The sequence below is a fragment of the Phoxinus phoxinus genome (genome assembly GCF_949152265.1).
Source record: "Phoxinus phoxinus genome assembly, chromosome: 3".
Classification (NCBI taxonomy): Eukaryota; Metazoa; Chordata; class Actinopteri; order Cypriniformes; family Leuciscidae; genus Phoxinus; species Phoxinus phoxinus.
This window is the reverse complement of record NC_136878.1, coordinates 13,860,635-13,879,472: the sequence shown is the minus strand read 5'-3', so window position 1 is coordinate 13,879,472 and position 18,838 is coordinate 13,860,635. Positions and strand designations below refer to the sequence as shown.

Genomic DNA, 18,838 nt, shown 5'->3' with positions numbered 1-18,838 from the left:
TAAACAATTTTTTTTTAGAAAAAAATAAGAACAAAGAAAGGGGGACACATAGCCTACAAATTATGACCCCAGTTCTGTGTGGTGGTGCAGCTGGTAAACCGAATGCGCTTGTGTGACAGCGACTCGGGTTCGAATCTAGTCAATAAATAAATCTAGTCCTACATTCAATGTACCCTACATACGTAGGCTATATCCCTTCCCACTCACTGATGTTTTCTGGATATGTGAGATACTGCTATAGCTACTGGGGCGTGTCTATAAAATGTCAGTAAAAGGCAAATTCTTAAATTGTGCCATTATTACTTTATTAGCTTATTTGCAGCACACAAAAATTATTTCATTAGCACACATCAAGTTTACTTGTGTCATGAAACTGCACATGGAACAGACAGTGGTGATCCAAATGCAGGCTTTAATAAAGAATGATCCAGAATACACACCGAGTACACAGGCAGAGGGTCAGAGTCCAGGTAAGCAGTCCAATACAGCAGAAGTACAATACAAGGGCAAGGCAAACGGGTAAACTAGATACAGGCAGGGAGTCCGGGAACTGTGAAACACGAAGAAACTAGGAACTATGAAAACGCTCAGTTTGCAGTATGACACTAACAACACTTAGCAAAGAGACCAAGGAAAACCAAGGCTTAAATCATAGAAGCTAACACGCATAATCAAAATCAGGTGAGAGACATAAAGCATAATCAGTCCAAATCAAACCAAAAGTAGTAATGAAAAATAGAGAAGGAGTGCCCCCCAGTGGCTCAAGCGGGCAATCCAGCCGCTGATTGTCACAACTTGGAATGCTATTGCAATGTGTTTTAAAAGCACTAAAAGTAAAGGATAGTATGGCCTGATAGTTTGTTATCAGTATAATATTAATGTAGCCCTATGTTCAACACCACCAAAATACATTTAAAGTTTCTGCTGAGAGAATTTTGCATTTCAAAACTTAAATACAAGAGTAGATATTTAAAGTGTACTTAGGTAGCCTGTAGCCACTTGGAATAGTTCCAATTTAGCCTATTTAATACAACTTTAGTTGAACTTCAGCACTGCTTTTAGACAACTAAAAATGCATTTACATACTTATTTTAGTTGCTCCAATTTAGCAGACTTTAGTATACCAATTTATAGTGTGCCACAAATAGGCCAACATTTAATTTAAGTATGAATAAATTGTGCTTAAGTAGGCTATACATTTTTTTCGCTACATGGGTATAGTTTTTATTAATCAATTTACTTAATATGTATTTTAGGCATGATATTCTATCACATATCATAGCTGCTTTGAAACAAGTTTGTGAAAAGCGTTATAACAATGACATATCAGTTAAATAACCCAGCAAGGCTACTGACCCATAAGAAATCGACCCAAAGTGGCAACCATAAGAACATAATCTGATAGGCCTGTGAATTAGAAACAGGACTGAATCAAACTTCTACCACAACAAACGTGGCTTGGTGCTTATACTGGGAAAGAAACATGACGCAAAAGTGAACAATTAACATTTTTATTAACAATTAACTGATTTGCAAGCGCCCACAGGTGGTGATCAGGTGGAACTAGGCAATATTGTATCTACACTCTCCTTATTTAGACAACTGCTGTAGAAAAGGCCCCAAAGTTATGTTAGTTGTGCTTTATTTAGTATTAGTTATTTAGTATTTAGACCATATTGTGGTTTATGTTTCATGTTTACTCCCGTGTGTTCAGTGCTTGTGTTGTGACGGTAAAGCGCGCGCTGGTTTGTATAGTATATCTGACGTTGCACAGTTAGTATGCAGTACGATAGAGATATAGAGATAGTCGGTTGGTTGTCACAGTTGTTAGTATGCTGTAAGATAGAGATCGTCGTCGGATGATAATTGTGAGGGACACTTTTCTTCAGAGTGTGCGTCAATGAGGAAAGTAAGTATATCTGCTGCATTACTCGTGATATTGTATTTCTTTGTCTGCTGTTATTTCTGCTATTTGCTATGGATGAGAGTTAGGAGGTTAAGGGTCGCTACGCGACCGTTGTGTTGATTATATCCACGTTCGTACGTTACTTTCTAGCTTCAGTCCATCTGATTCAGTACGTCGGGTCAAAATATGTCACAGCATCGTGTTAAGACATGCTTATACTTTATTATTTGTTGTTATGAATATTTATTACTTTGGTTGAGCAAGAAGTGGCGTTAAATATTATTATCTGGAACGCTATTGAGGCTTTGAAGTATATCATAGACGACAGAAGGTTATATCTACGTTATTGGTAACTTAATGCATGGTAGGCAATCTGAGAATCCCATATAAGTGTTTGAATCCTTTCTCTCTTCTTACATTCTTAGAGTTTAAGAGATATATAGTCATATTCTGACTATTATTTATTTTATGTTTGTAATGTATATTAGTGCTTAAGGAGGAATGAGTGTATGCATGTTTCCTTTATTCATCTGTATTTTGTTTCTCTCTTTATAGAAACCACACACACTCAAAATTACATTCACCCTCAAACTCACTCACACAAGAAAAAGCAAAGAATAAACGGAATAATAAGAACTTTCTCTCAGCTCTTCATTTCATACTCTGGAATATTTGGCCTTAAGTGGTGTTCTGGCCGACACATCTGAGTGAACCTGGTGATAAACCCAGAATTAGCACCTAGACTGAGCATCTACCCATTATCTTCACTTCAACTGCCATTTTAACAAAGTTTGATTTGATTAATAAACTTGTTGGCTTGCAACTCAGCCTTTTAAAACAGGCCTTTAGTGGACACAACGCTGATTTTCCTATTTTCACAGGTATTAACCTATATAGCTCATGGCATGCCATGCTTTTTTTGTATTTACAATCCTAAAGCAAAAGCATGAAAATGAGCAATCAACGTGGCTGATATTTCTCCAAATCTAGCAGGAGAGGGCGCTGTCGACTGCAGAGTGAACAGGTCAAATCTGTAAGTGCGATTACTGTTTACTGTAATTACTGTCTCTCAATACTCATGCTCAGACGAAGTCTGACCAGTAAAAAACCAACAAGTGTTATAGGCCTATTAAACAGCAAAAACAATGGAATATTACTGCTTCACTCACACTGTCCTGTGAAATGGAGACATTCCCTTATCTCTAACTCATAAAGACAAACATCCCATGAAACCACACGATTAAACAACAAGAGAAAGGAAAGCTATTAAGTAATATCAAATATTAAAACATAAAATAACATAATGAAGAATAAAAAAATGAATAAATTATTACATGATAAATCAAATGACAACTATAAATGACTAATGATTATAAAATTAAATCCTATTAAAAAAATAATAAGAAAATACAACACAGATAGCCTATTGCTCTCAAACACAGATTGCTAGTTGAGAATCCTTAGATCCTTCACATACTTTCTATTCAAAGCAGAAAAATGATCACACGAAGAAGCCAATTAGAAATGCAACATTTAATTTCACATATGACATTCTGTTTCTATATGTTTGTTTAAGATAAATTATATATGTCTTAGATACTATCCTATTATTTATGATAATTGCATGTGTTCTTTTCTATTCCAATTTCAGGAACAATTTATAAAAACGATTAATAGTGTGACAGTCTGGCTGATCATCATTATTAAAAGAAGATTGTTACCTAACCTATACTTTTCTAATTGCTCTAATTATGTGCTTACCACTGAAAATTATGGCCAGCAGCCATATCACCCTTAGCCCAAGACTGGTTGTCCACTGAAGCTAAGCAGGACTGAGCCTGGTCAGTACCTAGATGGGAGACCTCCTGAGAAAACCAGGTTGCTGCTGGAAGAGGTGTTAGTGAGGCCAGTTGTGGGTGGTCTGAATTGGCTCTATCACTCTCTCCTTTCCACTAGCTGGTGTGTGGTGAGCGCACTGGCGCCATTATACTGTGGCTGCCGTCATATCATCCAAGTGATGATGCTGCACACTGGTGGTGGTTGAGCAGAGATTCCCCCGACATGATTGTTGTAAAGCGCTTTGGGTGTATAGTATATGAAAAAGCGCTATATAAATGCCTCATTCATTCATTCAAAATTAGACTGTTCAGGCAAAAATAATGATAATAACTTGCTTGGGAATATTTCACAGAATTTTAGTGCATGTTCTCCTATAAGGGCTAGCCTTATATATACTGTCCTACATTTTTTTTTTTACTTTAAAAAATAGTTACACCAGAACTACTTTTCCTTTAAAAGGGAACTGGAAAAGATGAGATTAATCGAGATAGGCTATATTATATGTTAATATATTATGTTAATGTATTATTTGTATAGTTTCAAGCAAAATCACCTACAAATGCCTTCAAGAACCCCCTTGAACAATATTATTATTAAACCCAAAAGTGTACTTGACTAAGTTATGTTAAAACTACTTGTACTTTTCCTATTACATTTACCATTACAGTTTCACTTACAAGTGTAAAGAAGGCCTTTTTTCACATCATTTCACAATTATTTAAAAAAAATATATAAAATATATAATAAATATATTTTTCTTGATCCAACTATCAAGCCAATCAATCATGCTTACATAAGTTTACGTTTCCTTTTATTTAAACAGCTAATGACATTTATTTTAGTTTAAATACTGATAAAGCTGTTTTTTTTTTTTTAGAATAGACTAAAAAATAAATAGGCTATGTCAGAATTTTCCCATTGCCTTTGTCATTCCAAACCTGCATGGCTTTCTTCAGTGGGTCACAGAAAAAGAAGTTCTGAAGAATGTTCATCATTTTCCCAACCACCATGATAGTGATAGTGGATAGAAACCAAGGGCTTTCAAGTTCCAAAAATAACACACACACACACACACACACACAAAAATCATAGCATAAGTCATGAATCATGAATCAGCAAAACAACATCAACGAAAGCATAAAAAGTAGTCCATATAAGTCATGTACTGTATTTCAAGTTTTCTGAAATCAAATGAGGCTTTATATATAGAGGACAGAGGGAAATTTAAATTGCTATTTCCATGTCTTTACAATCTATTCTAGATTGACACGTGGTCTCCATTCACTTTCGCTATACACAACTATACACAACATTCTCCTATAAATAACTCCTATAACAAGTCATTCAGCCTTCGAAGATGAGTAAATGATGACAGAATGTTGAATTTTTTGGGGGTGAACTAGTGAACTATCCCTTTCAGTTTCAGACACACGTTCAACTAGCAATGTGTTTTTTTATAATAAAAAATCACTGTGGATGATCTTGAGTTAAGTGTCAACAGGGTTCAGTCTCGATAATTATTTTTAAAATCATTATTCAAATCTCAAACCACTGTAAAATCATCTGCTAATTTTAGCTGAAAATCTTCTACATTGGGTTCAGTTCAACATCTGCTGTCTCCAAAAGTCTTACATGGCCAGAACAATGTAAACATTTTGTTTTTTAAAGTTATCTTTACACTTTTTCTTTTTTGCATCAAAAAATGCAAAAATTAGAAAATCTCTACTTGTTTTCAAGTCTAATTAAAAAGAAAAATGTGTTTACTTTAAATTATTGAAGTACAATTAAAAATTTATACTTTTTTGCTTTCACTCAAATATTTTTTAAATGAGTACATTTTTTGACATAGTATCTGTACTTTACCTTAGGTAGGCTATATTTTCTCAATATTTGTATAGCCCTACCCCTGAACGAACCACATCATTCCCCTTGCAAAAGTACAAGTAAAGAAAAACAGCGTGTGTTGCTTTAAGAGAGAGGTGGGCGTGGCTTCAGGCGCAGTGACCTCAGCGAGGTAGAGTTTCTATTCAGTTGCGTTACTGTCAGCGCTCAATAGGGAGCTATCGATTACGTTAGTTTTGCGGAAGCATTTTAAATTGTTTTAAAACCCAGTTTGTGCTTTGAATTGTACTAAGGAGGGTAGCGGCAGGATTGGTTTGCCGAATATGGGGCCTCTTGCGAGTCGGGATGTGTTTTCGTGGCTACTGGTGGCCTCGGTTCTCCAGGTGTCGAGTGTGCGCTTGGCGCAGGCCAGTTACCTGTGCACTGCATACCTGAACATTTCCTACACCCATCCTGACACGAACCGAACCACCTGGTATCAAGAGGAAATGGGACTCTATGGGCAAGACTCACCCAAAGCTTCTGTCGTGGGGAATGTGTATTTAGCCTATCCGAACTATGGCTGTGACGAGAATACCGTTTATAACCGACCGAACGATTCCAGGGGCTGGATCGTCAGGGGTGGGCAATTAATTTGCCCAAGGGGCCACATGAGAAACTGGGGCGGTTATAGAGGGCCGGACCAATACACTTAACTCAGTTCTGCCCAATATATTACATCTCTCTCAAAAAAGAAAAACAGTAAATTAAATTCATTAAATTAACACAACACACAATTATATAACTATTAACATTCACAAAAACTTTCTTTTTTTAGCTGACATATTTAAGGGCTAACGGTAAACTCGCATTTCTTGAACGCTGTCCTGCATGAGCGCGAATACAGTTGAGTGAAGGTGCATGTCACACACACTGTGACTGACATAAATAAAATAAACAAAATCAGTTGCCTTGACAGCAGTCCATAACTTTTGGCACTCTAGCGGTTATTAAACAGAACTGCATGCGTATTGCGGAAGAAGATTGCAGCCGGAACTACTTCTCTCATGTCTATGACGAGTCACTCAGGGACAGTGTTACTCTGCAGCGGTGCCGACTCGACCGGCCTAAAATAGTCCGAATATAAACACTGATTATAGGTGTACCATAGTGATTCAGGATAAGACACAAACACGGTTTGGAACATTGATTCATGATGTACACACTCAATATCTAATTTTTTATATATTGAGAAAATAAAAAAAAATTACGGACTCCAGCTTTTATTTACCAATTACATTACGTGGGCCGGTCAAGGATAGCCAGAGGGCCTGATGTGGCCCGGGGGCCGTACAATGCCCAGGTCTGCCTTAATCCAACGCGGAAGCGGTTGCACTTTCAGCGAAAAAATTAACGTCGCGGCAATGAAAGGAGCTGCCGCTGCTATCATTTTCAACGATGTCGGGGCAGAAAATCGGGTCATACAGATGTCCCACCCAGGTAACGCTAGTCTATGTGACTCAACGGACCACAGATGGGCTGCTGAACTTTTTTAGACGGTCCTGTATAGGGTTTAGTTTGTGCATAATGCACAATAAAGTGTTCCCTTGTCTGTTTATTCTGATCAATTCTAGTCTCTATTGGGTGCCAGTTGTACTCTAACCCGGGCGTTGTGTAAGTTGTGTAAACTTGACGGTTGATACAGAGATCATGTTCGTAGGACCTCCTCAACGCGGAAGAGCGCGCGCTCTGCTCTCACCTGTCCAGGAGGACATAAAAAAGAAACAGCTAGATCCGCAATTTAGATGTTTTTTTTATAGCACAAACTGATCATCAGGAGAAATTCACTGCGTAATGACTCACTTTTTAGATTACCTACGTGTTTTTATAACATTATGTCATGCCATAAAAAGTAAGGGTGCGTTATTTGCGGTGTTATTTTAATGTCATGAAGATGTTATTCAAATTAGTTGAGTTATTTTGTCGTGTTTTTAAAAATGTAGCCTACATGTGTTCAAAAATAATTGAAACAAAAATTAACATCACATTAAACTAAATAAAAAATGAAATGTTGCCTTTTATATAGGTTTTATTTAGTCAGTTAACGTTTATTTCAAGTAACAAACTGCAGGTGTGCAAGTAATGTTAACCTTTTTTTGGACCACTTTTTTGAGACAAGTGTGTCAAGCTGCAATTTCCTCTCCCTTAATTTATAAACGCAATTTATTTGGTTTTGTGTTGGTAAACTCCTCTAAGGTTGCATGTTTTGGACGATTCTGCTCTTTCAGTCAGGTTGTTAAGCCACAGAAGGTTTGTGTTTTGGTTTGCGCATGCCTATTGCTGGTGTTTTCAGTATCGTCTCTTGTGTGTTTCTAGGCACGAGCATCGTTGCAGTCATGATTGGAAACTACCGTGGGGTGGATCTGGTCCAGCTGCTAGGCAAGGGTGTGCCCGTTTCCATAGCGATAGAGGTCGGGAAGCAGCACGGTCCCTGGATGAGTCACTATTCAGTGTTTTTCGTCTCCATCTCCTTCTTCATCGTCACCGCGGCGACTGTTGGATACTTCATCTTTTACTCTGCGCGGAGACTGACCGGCCTCAGACAGCAGAACCGCAAACAGGTAGGCTACAGCACAATATTTGCGTGGATGGCTGCTGATTTGATGAGCAGTGAACGTCAATCCTGTTATTGCGTTAATCTACATTTTGGCCAAAAACACTTTTACGAAGTAAATAAAACTGGATTAAATTACATCTAAGACACAGATAATACCTCAAAAGCAATAAATATAAGAATAAATGTTAAAACAAACACTATTTGAAGGAGATCCTATTACCGTATATATTGTGCACTACTTTATAGCACTACTTTTTTTTTTTTTTTTGCAATATATGAAGTTTAAAACGTAGGTTCGGAAGGAGCCTAAACATTCAGTCATGTCCTGTCAATCATCATTATTGCAAGCATACTATATAAGAAGCACACACTGCTTATGTGTGCTGTAATTCTGAGCTCGAGCCTCCTCCAAGGACAGCAAACCAAGTTAGTTTACTATTAACCTTTAAGGCTGAACGGGCAGGCGAACTAGGAAAATAAAGTTTTGCACTTTAAGATAATTTCATTGGCTTTGTACACACTGCACAGTTTGGTAACCAAAGAGTGATAACCTTATTTAAATGCCAAGTGAACCTCTTTAAATGCAATAGGCAAACTACACTGGAACTGATCAAATGGCTTAAAGGATTAGTTCACTTTCAAAACATTTTTTGCTGATAATTTACTTACCCCGATGTCATCCAAGATATCCATGTCTTTCTTTCTTCAGTTGAAAAGAAGTTAAGGTTTTTGAGGAAAACATTCCAGGCTTTTTCTACACAGAATGGACTTTAATGGCAACCATCTGTCCCAATGTTCAAAAGAAGGTTCAAATGTCCATCTCAATGCAGCTTCAAAGTCTCTACACGATCCCAGTCGAGAAATAAGGGTCTTATCTAGCGAAACGATCGGTCGTTTTCTAAAAAAATACAAATAATTATATACTTTTTAACCACAATTGTTCGTCTTGTGCTGGTCTGCGACGCGCCACGCATTACGTAATCACGATGGAAAGGTCACGTTCATGTCATCTATCGCAAGTTATTTGTCTGTGTACTCCGGTTCAAAAAAGGTAGCGAAGGGGTGAAAAACTCCTTCTCATTTTCTCCTCCAACTTCAGATCATCTGACATCTTTGTTTTAATTAATTTTTTTCGTGACCTTTCCAACGTGATGACGTAATATGTGGCGCGTCGCAGACCAACACAAGACGAACAATTGTGGTTAAAAAGTATACAACTTTTTTTGAAAATGACCTATCATTTCGCTAGAGAAGACCCTTATTTCTCGACTGGGATCGTGTAGAGACTTTGAAGCTGCGTTGACACGGACATTTGAACCTTCTTTTGAACATTGGGACAGATGGTTGCCATTAAAGTCCGTTCTGTGTAGAACAATCCTGGAATGTTTTCCTCAAAAACCTAAATTTATTTTCGATTGAAGAAAGAAAGACATGGGTATCTTGGATGACATCGGGGTGAGTAAATGATCAGCAACAAATTTTTTGAAAGTGAACTAATCCTTTAAATTGTTTTTGGATAATTTTATTTGCTTTAGTTTCATATCACTTTAGTTACTGCGTTTTAGTCAGCCTCAAATTTCTTGGCATATTTGATAACATGGTCAAACATAATGTGGGGTTAAAGTAACTCACAGAGACATTGGTATACGCTTTATAAGACAAAACTTTTAGAGCCAGTCTTTCCACCAGAGCTGCTTCCAACCATTTTGTGGCCTGTGGCTAATTAAAATGTGACCAATCATGTACTTTAACCTCGATTGAGCTTGTTTATTAAATAACATCATGACAATTGTGATAATGCTTTCCTGTTTATCAAAAATGCCATCTTTGATTTTTCCATTTGTCACTGTCATTATCATTACAGGTGTTATTTACAGCAATAACAACAATATTAAAAAGCCATTTTCTTTGGTTACTCATTTATATTATAGACGATAATTGGTCTGCCCGGTAAGTGGTTGTATAAACAAGACTATTTGAGAATGTTACTAAATATAGATGTCAAAACCAAAGTACTTACTGTGTGATCCAGTTATGATTCTATGAGACAACATTTATTCTGAACATCACAAATGCGTAGTATCACAAATGCGTAGTTTTGCACTGTCCACTTCATGCTTGCTTGTTTATTTGTCTGGTGTAACTATCATCTTACTGGTTGGTCTGGTTTCACAGTACTGGGTTCTGAGATCATCATCCTTTTTTCAACTTTAATGTCATCCCGTTATGTGTATGAGTTTGGTTCAAGAATGGCATTAGGACTAACTTTAGTATCAAGGGAATGTTTGATCTTGGATGAAGTTTAACTAAAATCACAACCCATCAGAGATTATTACACACACACACACAGACAGATGGAATGTTTTCAGTTCGCTATGTTGAAATTACACTGGGAATTTTTTCAAAAAATCTTGTTTGCAGAGGGGAATATGGTGGAATTTTTAAGCTTACTAAAGCCAAAAGGCATTACTGTGCTCCAAAAGTACCTTTTCCAGTTGTTTGTTATTTTGCTTGAGGTAAAATGGGAAGAAAAGAATAAAAGTAAATTGTAAAGTAAAAGTCTTTGTTGAACTTTAGCAGGCCAAGATCCCATTCTAACCTGTTGAGCTTTACTATCATATCTCGGCAACGGTCTGGGTATACAGGTTTGTGATTTATAACTTCAGGAAAATCAGACCCTTTCTGAGTATGCTGTGCATTTTCTTGTCCAAGCCAAAACACATTTCGTACTACAGGACTTGAATCGCAGATATTTATCCTGCTAAATACAGTATCTGTTGGCCATTAGTGATGCGTCAGCACTTCTCTCAGATCACATTTTTAATCATTCGAACATGGCGATCGTCACTTACGTGCATGAGCACAGATTTTATGCTTCTGTTCTGTCGACAAACTCCATTAACTGTCGCTGAGCGGAAAGTCAGGGCTAAGTCATGTAGTGTGTGGGCAGCATAAGCTTCTGCAGATGATCTAGAACAAACCAGTCAACCAGAGAGGGTCCATGTCACATCCCTCTTTGTGTCACTCCAGTGGCTACCTGCATAAATTTCAAGGCTTTGACGTTGGCCATCAGGACTGCCATTGGCACACTATGAGTATGTTCCCTCCCACCATTTACAGCCAGTAAATGTAAAGAAACTAGTGTTTCCTCCACAACGAGGTACAAAGGTGCTTTCCAGAACCTTCTCCCTCTCTTTTCCGTTACGGGCTGCCAACCTCCACCTGATCTGCTAAGATCTTTGCGGCTTTCAAGAAATGGCTGAAGACACGCCTCTTTCGGATTTATTTAACTAACAACTATAAACAAAGGCAATTCCTGTAATAGCTCCCATTTTAAAAGTAGTTTAAAGAGTGATCGTATGTAGTTTTTTTGTTTTGTTTTCTAGAGTAATAGCCAGACTTGACAGATTTGAATTGACTTTGTTTAGGTCTGTGTGAGCAATAAAAATTACTTCCTCCTTCATACTGACTTAGAATTGACACACTGTCACAATGGGTCTTATGGAATTTAAAAACGTCAGATACATATTCACTCTGACTCATTTGTCTTCAAATAAAACAGGGTTGAGATCAGGTCAATGAAAAATCAGAAAGAGCTCCAAGAACCCTATATTTCTTTAGAGGCTTGTAAGGTTTTCAAAAAGGGTGAACTGTCAAGAGCATTAGATTTACTTTTTGCTGGAGAACAGTCAGTTGTAAATCATTGCTGTTTTAAAAAAAGTTGACAGACATCAAATTGTTGCTGAGACTGTTGAATAGACAGATAGTCTGTTCTGACATAGTTTGTTTTCATTTTTTTTATTGAGTCTCTATCGTTGGCCATTAGTATGTTCATTTCCTCAGTGGGAAATTCGTGTGGTCTTGCATAAATACATTTATACTTTTTGGTATAACTTTAGTCAAGTGGTATATTAATTATATATTTTCAATCACAGATGTTTCATCATTGGTAATAATACAAATCGGTGGCAATAGATTACTCTAAAGCAGCAACTGAGCAAACTTTGCTTTTGCATTCTAACTCTGACTAATAACTGCAGCACTGTTTTAGATTAAAAAAATCTAAAAATCTTTTTTTTATTTAAATTTTGACTGCAGGGTAAGGATTGCGAATTTTCAACTTACTATTCATTTTTATTAATTTATTCATTCCATATTCACATGTAAGACTATTTATTATAAGACAAAGACATGCACATTAATAGTATTCTTTGTTTCTGTTCCTCCAGATAAATTCAAACGTGTATATTCACATATCTTAAACTACAGCATTTATAGTCAAATGTGATGTCAGTCAAAATGGTGGCTGATAGATTAAAAACATTACTTGTCACTGCTGAAAAATACCTGCATTTAATTGGTGTAAATGAGCAGCGCTAGAGTTTAACATGTAATAGTACATTGTCGATACCTTTTCAATCTGGTAGAGGTCGAGGATTCATATTACTATGTCTGTGTCAGCACACAATGCACTGTTTCCCTGTAGAAAACCAACACACAGGGTTGAGAAAGGTCATTGTTGTTTAGTCAATGAACACAAACTCCAGAGTTTCATGCGAGCATCTCTGGGGTGAGTTATTCGAGCTCTGCAGGCATATCCATGTCTGTTATATTAACTAGCTATTCCCTAAATTTGTGAGGTCGTATACAACTTAATAATATGTAGGCTATCTAGAATAATGCAATTTAAATTAGAGAAATGAGAGTTGGACTTGTATTCTCACAAAAGACAAAGTTGGAACACCACAGCTCCATAATATAAATATTATTACATGTTCTCACCAAAGTGATGAGAACATGCAATAAATAATTTTTCTATTTATAAAGCTGGTGTGCCAACTTTTTCCTTTTTCTGCCTGGTTTGTGAACATGTGAATGTATGTTTAGCTAGAGGTTCTTTTTTGGTTATCTAATGCATTGACGGTCATACATTTTTAAGTCTGTCTCAAGTATCCACATTCTTGTTGTGGCCACTATGTACTGTATGAATCAGCCGAGTAAATGAGTCCACAGTAGTTCTCTCGCTGAAAGTTGAGGGGTTTTTTTATGCTAAATGTAATGTTGCCTTTATATATTTACTTAATAATCCTAATCTGAAGACCTTCTTTGTAGGTTTTTGTGTAACAGAGTAAACCAATCTGAGAACACTGTGTTGATACTAGCGTTACAGTTTAACAATATTCATACACTTCCTGAAAAACCAGTAAGACCGGACCAAAAACACAGAAACACACACACACACACACACACATTTCAAGCTCTGTTTGTCTGTTCTTTTTCAGAAAAAGCTGAAATCTGAAGCAAAAAAGGCGATTGGCCAACTGCAGGTCCGCACACTGAGACAAGGGGATCAGGTACATTTGAGCACCATACATGCTTCTATTTGTATTTATGCTCCTTTCTTTCTTTCTTTCTTTCTTTCTTGCTTTCTTTCTTGCCGTTGTGTTTTGTGCATGCATTTTTTTTTTTTTTTTAGTTTAGTTTTTAGGTTTGTATTTGGTTTATTTTCGTGCATGTAAATACATGTGGGTTTATCCTGTTTTTGCGTGCTAGAAGAAGTGAAGAAGACACCATTTCATTCTTACCTTTATAGTTTGAAAAGTGTCTTCTGGATAAACTTTATAGTACAGTTGGCAGTATATAACATAAAGATGTGCAATGCTGGAGCCATTATGTAAAACGTATCGGGTGTTGTGTTTGTCCATATGCAAATCAGGACGTTAACCTGGGGTTCAGGAATGTCCAGTGTGAAACGTCATCTTATGAATAGATTAGTTGGTAACCCCAGGTAAAGTGTGAACAATGTGAAGCGTGATGCAAGATAACCCAGTATTCCATTTACCTGGAGTTTCCAATGACCCAGGGTTAACTATTTCAAGTGTTAAAAGTCCTTTTGTAAATTGAGTCAAAAGCTGAAATAATGCATAAAATATAGCATAAAAACAATGTTTGTTTTTTAAACTATTGTACAGTTAGAATTTTCATGAAAAAAGACAAATGATTAAATGTAATGGCTTATTATCAATAGGATAACTTATTAATTGCTGATATACGAATAACTGAATGAACCATCCGTGTGAATGGTGTTTTGATGATGTGTGTATATCTTTGTTTCACAGGAGACTGGCCCTGATGCTGATACCTGTGCAGTTTGTATAGAGTTGTATAAACCAGGAGATGTACTGTCAGTTCTCACATGCAAGTATGTCTCTCTGTCTTTCATTCCATCTCCGTCAATCACAGATGTTTATTACTTTTTTCCTGTCCTTTCAGTTCTATTGTGTGTGTACAATGTGTTTGTGTGTTTTTTGCAGTCATTTCTTCCATAGATCTTGCATAGAGCCGTGGCTGCTAGAGCACAGAACCTGCCCAATGTGCAAGTGTGACATTCTTAAATCCCTTGGAGTTGAGGTGAGTTTTCACACTAGGACTGTTTGTCGCACCAGACATATTCAAAAGAGCGTTTGACGATATAAAGCTCTGAGGTGCTAGCAAATATCAAATGTTTTTTTCACCTCCCCTCCATCTTTATCTAAAACAGAATCACAAGTTGAAATAAGGTTTCAAAGCACATTTATGAATTAATTTACTTTTTTCAACCACTCTTATCAAATGTATATATTTTTTTTCTTTCAACCTACCTTCTTTTTAAAGAGGCACCAGATGGAGGCACCTCAGTAGGTAGGATGTTGCTTTCCGGATACTGCCTGATAAGGTGTAATTTTTCAGGTTTCAGACACAGTCTTATTGTTAACACAGTAAAACAAGGAAAGATAAAAGCTTAACAAATGCAAACAAACCAGAACTCCATTCCCTCTCAGTTCAGTTTAAAGCGCTACCATGACAATACAAATGTCCTGTTGTTTATCATGCTAAAGTGTTAGCAACTTAGCTGCTGAGGAAAACTTGCAAAATAAAAAACATAACATTACTAAGCATTATTTAAAAAGAAAAAGAAGACGACAAGGCCAAACTCTTTCTGTGCCTCATATGGTAGGAGGCAAAGAGGAACAGATGTTCAAAAGCTTTGGTGTTATTCCTGTTCATTGTGAGACAGCTCATGTATTTTAAGCATTTGATTTCTGAGTCATGCGGAGTCACAAGAAACAGCGTTACATTGCTGTATGTGTTGACTAACGTTGGGTGTTCTTTGGTCACCTTCGTAATTTGAAATCTTTTATTGTGGCAGTGACACACCTCAGCTCAAAGTTTATTTGTCACATGTTCGAGTGAGGCCATAAAATGCTTTTTTCCCAAGGCTTCTAGAATGACTAGACAAAATAAATGCTGTCCTTCAATTGTTTGGGTTATTTTTTGGGCAAAGATGTGTTGAAGGGATCAAGGTTTCCATTTCAATTAAATGCTGTTTTTTGAAAGGCTGCATTTTACAGCAAAAATACAGTAAAAGCAGTAATTTTGTAAAATGTTATTGCAATTTTAAAAACGTTTTTCTATTATATGAAAGCAAGACTGAATTTCCAGCATCATTACTCCAGTCTTCAGTGTCACATGATCCTTCAGAAATCATTCTAATATGCTGATTTAGTGCTCAGGAAACATTTCCTATTAATATTTTTTACATTATCAACAATGTTAAAATACTTGTGCTGGTTAATATTTTTTTGGAATAACACTTAAGTTTTTTCCAGAATTCTTTGATAAATGTAAAGTTCATTCCAGAATTCTTTGATAAATGTAAAGTTCAAAAGAACAAAAAACCTTGCCGGCCCCAAACTTTTGAATGGTGTATATTGTGATAATAATATTAATTTACACATTTTATACAGATATGCAAGTAATATACAGATACATTATTTCAAATGGTTTAAAATAAAATTGAATTATAGATTATAAGTATTGACTTTTGATGTCCCTAGGCTATGTTGGTATTTGCCTTTCTGCAGTAAAAATCTGGGATGTTTTTTTTATTTTTTCTGGCCTTAGTCCTGCTCACCTTGGTGAATATATCTGCCAGATTGGGCAGCTTACCTGCGGTGTTACATTCTGTTGCTTGTATTATGCTCTGTAAGTCTTTGATTCTGCTCCTATTCCAGGCAGAAGTACAGCCTGACAGGATGCTTTAGTTTTCGATAGAGTACATGTTTATCCATCCTTAACTTCCAGAAGTAGTGATAAGATAGTCCAGTGTTCTGTTTTCTCAAGTTGAATAATTTGCAATAGTCTTTTCTTTCTTATTATAATGTTTATAATCGAGTGAAAAGGCAAAACATCCGGAGCATCTCCCACTGTCGGTTGGTGACAAAAACAGCATAAGTAACTGCACATGATGTGTTCTCTTCTTGACCATCCTGTCATGAGCCTTGATTACAGTAACCAGAGGGTTGATTGATCCTCTTGTCACTTGTTATTACAAAGACTGCTCTCACTGAAACTGGACTGCTGCTTAGTCATCATGCTTCGCATATACGGAAAGCTGGAAGATTAGTTCTGTTTGTTCTTCTCTCTTTGGCAGCCTTGTTTTATTCTTTTGCCCTTCAAGTCTGGAGTCCATAATTTTAGAGAATTTGATCAAATCTAGTTTTCAGTTTTTGAACATTCAATCACTGCACACTAAAAAATGTTTGGCCTGATATTTTCTGAAATGTATTTTTCTGATCTTCTCTCTCTTGTAGTTGGATGTAGAGGAGCAGCCACAGATTTCAGTGCATGATTTCAGATCCTCTTCTACCTCCGAGGACCTGCAGAGTGAGACAGCATCACACACACACAGTGAGACTGCATCCTCTGGATATGCATCCATGCGTGGAATCGAGCACCTAAGTCCTGCTGAAGGCACACAAAACGGTATGAAAAAACACGCACACAATCACATTACTCGCGTCATGTAGAAACGCACTGCAGCTTACTGTGATTGTACTAATTAACTTTCACATACAAATATATAGAATGACAGCATATCTGTGCTGAATGTCACACATTAATATATATATATTATATGCAGCTTTTTTGTGTTGTTTTGCATTGAAAACCCACCAATAACCATGATGTACAATGTAATTGGTGTTGGTGACAATATATTTACAGTTATATGTAAATATTTTTGTGTAATACATAATTACTGAAATTGGTATCCTTGCACAAGGCAGTGATGGCACTGGCATAGGAATACTCATAATTCTGCTTTGCTGAAAATACAAAAATATGTTAGAGACAATAGCTTGCACACTGATTGTACTGTTCTGTACATTTAACTGTTTTAAAATGATTAGTTCATGTTTTTGAATGATGACATTCACTTGAAATATTAAATAAATACATTTCCAGTAAAATAATGTACTGATTAAATCTAATCTACTGGTGAAATTAGGCAAGCTGCCACAAATAATGCAGAGTGTGCTTGATTTTGTGTATAATTCTGCAATCATCAAAATGGATCCTGTTTTTATACTATATAATATACTAACTATTTTGAAATAAATCTGTCTAATCATTTACGTCCAAATAATATTTTAATGCTTCTCTGTAATTGCTGATTTGATGAAGCTGTTCACAGTGTACCTTAAAGCTGAAGTTTGTGATGTTGTAAATAAATTTGGAGATGGTTGTTATTGTTTTTTTAAACGCTAATGGAGAAAATGATTGAGGAAAAAGATGCTTCTAGAAACAAGGTAATAGGTCAGTTATTGCTATTGGTCTTTTGTTCTGAGTGGTTTGTTGTGATTGGTTTGCAGATGTGCAAGAGGAGCAGTTGGGCACGTCACCTCAGTATGATAATCTTGCCTTCGAGGGCGACGTTCACAGCCAGAGTGAAGTCAGGACCTGAGCAGCACCAACAAACACTGATACAATGCACTCATACAGATGAATGAAGGGTTTTGATTCGAGGACTTATATTGAAGCACTGCTGAGCCCTTTTTTGATTAGTTTCTAACTAAGTGCCTATAAATTCTCGCTCTCTCTCTATCTCTCTCTTTCTATCTCTCTCTTTCTCTTTGTCTCTCTTTGTCTCTGTCGGGTTTGTCGGAGGTCATGTTTTAATTGTCTGTGGTTAATTCAGGTTATGATTTCTAATTCAGGGTTTGATTCCCACTGTGGTTGTGTCAGGATTTGAGACTCACGGCCTTCCATAGCGTCATGATGTCAAAGCAGCTGTGGAGACTTACAGAGAGAGACCAGAGTGCTCCACCTGCTGTACATCAGTGGACTTAATGCATACTGTACTTTCCCCCTTTTTTGTGGCTTATTAAAATATATTGTTCCAGTTTTTATGGAAATTTTAAAATTCAGAAATATTGTGCCTTACACACACTTATGTAAGTGTGCAAATGTATATTACTCTTTGCATAGATCTAATGGGGCTGGTTTTAAAATATCTGGATTAAGTTCTCCTGATTTTAATATTTAAATAAGAGATGGAAATATTTCTTTACTCTTTCAAATGAATAGTACTGACATTAAAATTAACATTGTAAATAAATAAAATATTTTATGACATTTACTGTGTTTGTATATTATTCAGTGTTTTTTTTTTTAGACGCTCATTTCACAACTCAGTTCTTTTTAGTGAATCCAAAACAATTCACATAAATCAGAGCGGATCAAAGAAATCTGAATCACTTACTGAGCTGAAAATTACTTTAGTTAATGAAACGCACCTAGAACCAAGTTTTATATGATCATTTAATCCGTGTAAT

General features: G+C 36.4%; 1 protein-coding gene across 2 annotated transcripts; it reads left to right on the top strand.

Moving 5' to 3' along the window:
- The first annotated feature begins 5,721 nt into the window (after nucleotides 1-5,721).
- On the top strand, nucleotides 5,722-18,643 carry rnf128a (ring finger protein 128a). Of its 2 annotated transcripts, none has more exons than XM_079606798.1 (8): nucleotides 5,722-6,201; nucleotides 6,930-7,066; nucleotides 7,943-8,187; nucleotides 13,466-13,537; nucleotides 14,303-14,385; nucleotides 14,498-14,594; nucleotides 16,817-16,988; nucleotides 17,876-18,643. In XM_079606798.1, the coding sequence occupies exons 1-8, from the start codon at nucleotides 6,146-6,148 to the stop codon at nucleotides 17,965-17,967; spliced, it is 954 nt and encodes a 317-aa protein (XP_079462924.1). In that variant the 5' UTR covers nucleotides 5,722-6,145; the 3' UTR covers nucleotides 17,968-18,643. The 2 variants fall into 2 exon arrangements, with proteins under 2 accessions (XP_079462924.1, XP_079462923.1); XM_079606797.1 differs by having other exon boundaries at nucleotides 5,772-6,202; nucleotides 6,935-7,066.
- The last annotated feature ends 195 nt before the right edge of the window (nucleotides 18,644-18,838 follow it).